Source organism: Nicotiana attenuata, unplaced genomic scaffold (assembly GCF_001879085.1).
Source record: "Nicotiana attenuata strain UT unplaced genomic scaffold, NIATTr2, whole genome shotgun sequence".
In the NCBI taxonomy this organism is placed as follows: Eukaryota; Viridiplantae; Streptophyta; class Magnoliopsida; order Solanales; family Solanaceae; genus Nicotiana; species Nicotiana attenuata.
Window position 1 is genome coordinate 47,579 of NW_017672355.1, and position 6,226 is coordinate 53,804.

The 6,226-nt window shown below is 35.7% G+C and overlaps 1 protein-coding gene across 4 annotated transcripts; it reads left to right on the forward strand.

Moving 5' to 3' along the window:
• The first annotated feature begins 938 nt into the window (after window positions 1-938).
• LOC109212886 (trehalose-phosphate phosphatase A-like) lies at window positions 939-5,855 on the forward strand. 4 transcript variants are annotated; one of them, XM_019376587.1, is made up of 14 exons: window positions 940-1,236; window positions 1,400-1,496; window positions 3,028-3,081; window positions 3,163-3,635; window positions 3,741-3,881; window positions 3,965-4,036; window positions 4,162-4,281; window positions 4,377-4,433; window positions 4,523-4,624; window positions 4,736-4,813; window positions 4,920-4,989; window positions 5,115-5,185; window positions 5,283-5,375; window positions 5,448-5,855. In XM_019376587.1, the coding sequence occupies exons 4-14, from the start codon at window positions 3,345-3,347 to the stop codon at window positions 5,505-5,507; spliced, it is 1,155 nt and encodes a 384-aa protein (XP_019232132.1). In that variant the 5' UTR covers window positions 940-1,236; window positions 1,400-1,496; window positions 3,028-3,081; window positions 3,163-3,344; the 3' UTR covers window positions 5,508-5,855. The 4 variants fall into 4 exon arrangements, with proteins under 4 accessions (XP_019232136.1, XP_019232132.1, XP_019232134.1 ...); XM_019376591.1 differs by lacking the exon at window positions 5,448-5,855 and having other exon boundaries at window positions 939-1,236; window positions 5,283-5,381; XM_019376589.1 differs by lacking the exon at window positions 1,400-1,496.
• The last annotated feature ends 371 nt before the right edge of the window (window positions 5,856-6,226 follow it).

Here is a 6,226-nt window from a genome sequence, read left to right on the forward strand (position 1 = left end):
AAAAATTAGTTTTGACTTCTCGTAAGCTTGGCCAAATATGATATAACTCTTTATTTAACCGATTCTTTGAAAATCATGATAACGACTAATAACAACGATTAAGAATAATGTTTTAAATGAAAAAGTTGAGGTATTTTACCAATTGTAGTAGAAGTCAGCTTAAGGTACCTTCAACTCCATAATTTATTTCGTTGTTTCATTTTCGCTAAATAATTTGTAAGAATATGAAAAACTCTAAACGTTAACACAATAGATTTTATGAAAATTCAAACAAAATTAAAATTGTTAATTATATGTGCATAATATATTCTTAGCCAATAAAATTCTTAATAGTAAAACAATGTACATTATATAAATTATACTATCAAATATTTAAAGGAAATAAAAAGAAGAAATTTATAAATGTAATCTTAGAACAACTCATGATATCATATCAATCTATTATATGTGTCTGCATCTACCATTGCATATTCGTTGTACAATAATTATCCTAGCTCTAGGCTAATATGAATCTCGACTTTATCCTTTAAAATATTTATTAAAATATAAGGTTTTACAAAAAGAACTTATTTTTTCGAAAGATTATCTAAAAACCACAAATTTCCCTAAACTATTTTCCAATATTGTTTATAAATTTTAATTTTGTTTAAATTAAATGATAACCAAATGCAAACATCACCGAATTAGGGACTGAGATCCAACTTTTAACTACTTTTTTTTCAATAAACTTTTTAACTATGGACATCTTGAAAGTTGGTATTTTTTTAAAAAAATGGAAGTGCATTTAGCATGTTAGATTATATTTAAAAAAAAAAAAAGCAAATGTTTGGTGGGGGTTGGATGTTCAACTGTAACGCATGGCGTGGGGAAAAGCGTAGTCAAAGCGCGGGGCGTTGAAAACTCTGTCATAGAAAGTTGGTTTTTCTGGTTTCGTTGGAATTCAACTATACAAGCTGCGAGAGGCCTGCCATCTTTTTTGCCTTCTCCACCACGTCTCTTAAGTCTTAACCAATAAACGCCATTATATAAACACCCCCTCCCCTTTCTTAACCCTCTCTTTTCTCTCCTCTTTTCTCGCATTTCCCCCCTCAATTTTTCTTATTTTTTTCACGATTCTCTGCAATCGAAGCAAACCGAATAAACAAATTCCGTCAATTCCAGTTCCTCTTTCTCCGTGATTTTTCTACTTCTTCTAGGGTTTCGGTTTTGCCTCGCAGCGATTGTTGCCTCCCGGAGGTAAGCTGACGTCATCTCCTTTTCTCACCTGTACCATTTCTGCATATTTTGTATTACACTATATATTGAAAAAAGGCAATTCTATCGTCTTGTTCTTCGAGCTTTTTGTTGTGTAAATGATGCTTTTGCCTGTTCGTATGACGTCATTGTGTTGCCATTGTAGGTTTTATATTCATTTGGTCCTTCGTTCTGGAAAAAGAGTACTTTTTAGGCGTTCTTTGCTTTGACACGTCTCCGTTCATTTTCCGCTTATAAATCAGGTGTGCCGCCTTCGCCGCCATCAATACACCTTTTTCCTCATTTTTATTTCTAAATTTTTAATATCATTTAATTTTTCACTGGCTGCTCTGTGATTAGAAAATGTCATTATTAGAAAATGTTGTTTTACAGTAATAATTATTTTCTGATATTTTGACTCCGCCTCCGCTCTCTCTGTGCTTTTTTTTTTAAGCAAAAACTTTATTTTTTATTGTGTTCGTATGGGATGGCTGAAGAAATATTAAGTACTTCGGATGAGAGTTGTTAGGAATACCTTGCTTCACTAAACTATTTGCTTATTTATGTTTTTTTTTTTTTTTTTTTTTTGAATAGTCCTGTTAGATATTATATTATAAATCTGTGGTGCTGCTTCAAGTGATTCACAAGTTCGGTTATTTCTGTTTTTCTCCAAACAGCAAGGCAGATATTGTTTACATAAGTCCTACTATTATATTGTAATGGAGCTGTATGATGTGATGTATGTCATTTAGATATCATGTTCATCTGTCAAATTTGACAAAATCATTTTCAATCCTCGACTAATTGTGGCCAGATTCTTCCTATAATATCATGATCAAGACAGGCTAATATCAATACATTTTCATTTTCACAGTTCCAATCCACAAATATACTCAAGGAAAAAATATTATTTCTTGGCATCCAACTGTTAATGGATATGTTTTGATGTCTGAAACAAAAGCATACTCTTGATAATATAAGTAGAGATAAGAAGGGGTAAGAATGAAAAAGGTTGAACGGGAATCTGTTATCTCCAAATGTTTCTATTCTTGGTGGTGGTCACAAGTTGGTGCATGATAGCAACTGTAATATGGAGTTACATGAATTTAGTTTCTTTTCAATGTCATCGTTTTTTTCTATTACTAGAATTTAATGAGAGGGGTCCATATGCTTAATGCTTCCCATGCTTCTTTGAAGGACCATATTATGTGGTTGCATCTGCTGTTTTTTCCTCTCAATTTGTGGGCTATGGGAAGGTTAACAGCTACCTATTGCCAAATTTTCTTACCAAATATCAATATTAGGACCAGTATTTAGTTTATGCGACCTCTTAGATAACATGCAATTTAGTCTTTTAAAGGTCATCTCGAAATGTATCTGTTCCATTGATGTTAGTAATAGATTTTTGTTAGTAGATATTCCTTTCAGACGTTCACAACAATAGTCTTCCAGATTGCGTGCCATTTGGAATCACCAGAAACCTTGATTTGCCTTTTTTGTGTATGGTTTTGATTGAAATTATTTTAAATCAAGTTCTTTCAGGTCTTGTTCTACTTCACTTCTTTCTTTTCTGGTTGGAACCTTCTCCAACTTGCGATTAAATTATTACGCAAATTGTTGACAATACACTCTGGGCTAAGCACTTGTAGATTTTTGAGGTCTTCATGTTACAAAATTTCTAGATTTCTGTAGTATCCTAGATGCTGCTACACTTTAACTTCTCATCTGTTAATTAAATCTGTGATATTGAGACATACAGCTGCTTAACAAATCTCCTTCTCACATGTTTTGCAGTTCAGTAAGCTGACTGACTAGAAAACTAAGGTTAAGAGGTGGGAGGATGTGCAAGTAAGATCTATGTTGGATTGTGAATTATGAGTTTGCTATTGTCATCTTTCCTTCACTCACTCATTGTCTTGTGATTGTCAGTTTCCAGGGATCTTTTGCTTGATGGACCATACGCCTGGCTGCAGTGATAAGGTTACTTTGAAGAGGTGGTTTTTCATTGACAAAAGGGTTGGTTAGAAGTGTGTGAAACATTAGCATAACCGTCGTCAACTGTTTGCATAGTTGATAAACTTGTATTCTGCCGTAAAAAGATATTGGGCACAATGGACCTGAAATCAAATACTTCCCCTGTTGTTACTGATCCTGCCCCAATGACTCAGTCCAGATTGGGCATCCACTCTGCTTTGATGCCATATTCACCTACTGGGGCAACTTTCTCTCCCACACTATTCCTTACTATCCCAAGGAAGAAGCCAGGAATCCTAGATGATGTTAGATCAAACACTTGGTTGGATGCCATGAAATCGTCATCTCCTACGCATAGCAAGAAAAATAAGGATTCCAATGCCGAACTAACAGCAAATGAAAGTGATCTTGCCTACCGCATCTGGATGGTAAAGCTATTTATGTTCTTTGTAATTAATGTAGACAATATTCTGCCTGGATCTTACTTTTGGAAGCATAAAAGAAAGTCGTTCTATTACTTTTTGTGCCTTCAGCTCAAGTATCCCTCAGCACTTTCATCATTTGAGCAAATCACAAATTATGCAAAAGGCAAAAGAATAGCTCTCTTTTTGGACTATGATGGGACTTTATCACCAATTGTAGATGATCCAGATCGAGCCTTCATGTCTGGTGCCGTGAGTATCTTAACTTTTTAATGGGAGAAACTTTCCTCTACACTTGCAGGATTCTTTTTTGACACTAGGTCACTCTTTTTCAGATGCGCGCTACTGTGAGGAATGTGGCTAAATACTTTCCCACAGCAATTATTAGCGGGAGAAGCCGTGATAAGGTGCTCAGAAATGCCTTTATTTAACCGCGCTTGGGCAAGATTATTTTTTAAGAGTAAATCTTGTCTTTACTATGTTAAAAACTTTCAAGATTCTTTTCTTATTATTTGGATATTTTTGTGTCCAGGTATATGACTTTGTCGGACTAGCAGAACTTTACTATGCTGGTAGTCATGGCATGGATATAATGGGCCCTGTTCGATCCGTTTCTGATGACTATAGTTGTATTAAATCTACTGACAAGCAGGTAAAGATGCTGAGGCTGATCTCTATTGAAGCAAATTAGGTCATCCAACCATCTTTTTTCTTATGAACTACATCAATCATCTTCTGTGCACACAGGGCAAGGAAGTTAATCTTTTCCAACCTGCTAGTGAGTTCTTACCAATGATCGATGAGGTATGTAAGAGTTTTGTGCTAAAAGAAAATTATTGCTATTTTTGGCAGCGCTCGGTATAAAACAGTGTTTTCAATTTATGCTCAAGTAGGTTTTTAGATCTCTTGTTGAGCTCACAAAAGACATCACGGGAGCAAAGGTTGAGAACAACAAATTCTGTGTTTCTGTACACTATCGTAACGTAGATGAGAAGGTATGGATTGTTAATTTGGTTTAAAATCCAAGTGAAAGATTATGTTACTCTTCTTTACTTGTCAGAAGGTTCTTAACCCTTCTTGTTTTGTGCATGCGTAAATTATAACAGAGTTGGTCAATTATTGGAGAATCTGTTGATGAACTGTTAAAACACTACCCACGTCTGCGATTGACACATGGCCGGAAGGTACGCATCTGAGCCTGCTTCTGCACTGCACTTTGCATGGCAGTAGGAAAGTTACTGTCTTGTTATATTTAACTTTTCTAACTGTCTGCTCCATAACCTTCTTCAGGTTTTAGAAGTCAGGCCTGTGCTTAACTGGGACAAGGGGAAAGCTGTTGAGTTCTTACTTGAATCATTGGGTGAGTGGTCTTTGACTGCTTTATGGAACTCTGTCCTGAAGGTTTTAAGATGTGTTATCAGTTGAATCCCATTCATCGCAAGTGAAAAAAATAAAACTAACATTATATGCATTTTCTTTTATTAGGGTTGAAAAATTGTGATGATGTTCTTCCCATATACGTTGGAGATGATCGTACAGATGAAGATGCATTCAAGGTAACGTTAAGCAGACCAATAGGAAGTTATATAATAGACCCGCTTTCTTGGGGGATGACCAATTATATACTAAATTGACAAATGCACTTGTTAACAGGTCTTGAGAGAGGGAAATAAAGGTTACGGAATCTTAGTATCTTCTGCACCAAAAGAAAGCAGTGCGTTTTACTCTCTGAGGGATCCATCTGAGGTATGAAAGTGTTTGTTAGTCCAATAATTCTTGTTATAAAATTCTGAACTAATAGCATCTTCCTGGTTGTAGGTGATGGAATTCCTCAAGTGCTTGGTATCATGGAAGAAGTCAAGTGGTTTTAGCAATTAACAAGGAGTACCATTCAACAACACAGATACCCCATTTTGTTGAATTCTTTTCATATGAAGATCTAATGACTTGCGGATGGTTTAGGGAGCTGAGGTGCTTAGGGAAGCTTCTAGATACGGCAACAGGGATTCAAGTTCACTGTTTCTGCTCAGAGTTTCTCTTTGTAAATTCCTTTTTCGTAATTGCCGCATCAAGGATGCCCTTAAGTCGATGTATAGTCATCTTCGTATTTTATTTTTCAACTTGTATGTTGTTTTAACTTTAGCGTCAATTCTCCCCAAGGGAGAGTGTACCAACAACTGAAATGCTTAATACATCAAGTACGAACTTAATTTCTTTATTTAGTAATTTGTGTTCAAGACTCTATATCTTGCCCTATCCCCCTGCCCGCCCTTGTTGAAAATTGCAAAAAAAGAAAACAAATTTCGCCTTGTGTCTTTCTATAGCCCTGTATTAAAACCAATACAAACTTGGACTGTTAACAGACATGCGATACATTGAAATTTTTCATATACTACAAAGTGATGCTCTATGGGTTGAAATCTGATCACCAGATGGTTATCATAAAACGAGACGGTAAGAGGTCGACCCTGCCATGGTCGTGCTCACGAGACGTAATGGCGACGAGCACCACAGTCCCTGCCGGAGTCAAGCCGCTAGAAAGCTTATATCGCAAAATAAGCGTAATCTCTTGAGCAAGTAATGAAGGACTCAATCAT

Bases quoted from the DNA above. Each gene is read 5' to 3' on its own strand.
- LOC109212886 (XM_019376587.1), top strand. From the start codon at position 3,345: ATGGACCTGAAATCAAATACTTCCCCTGTTGTTACTGATCCTGCCCCA. The intron at 3,636-3,740 runs GTAAAGCTATTT...TTGTGCCTTCAG, and splicing joins TTGCCTACCGCATCTGGATG to CTCAAGTATCCCTCAGCACT. The intron at 4,037-4,161 runs GTGCTCAGAAAT...TTTTGTGTCCAG, and splicing joins GCGGGAGAAGCCGTGATAAG to GTATATGACTTTGTCGGACT.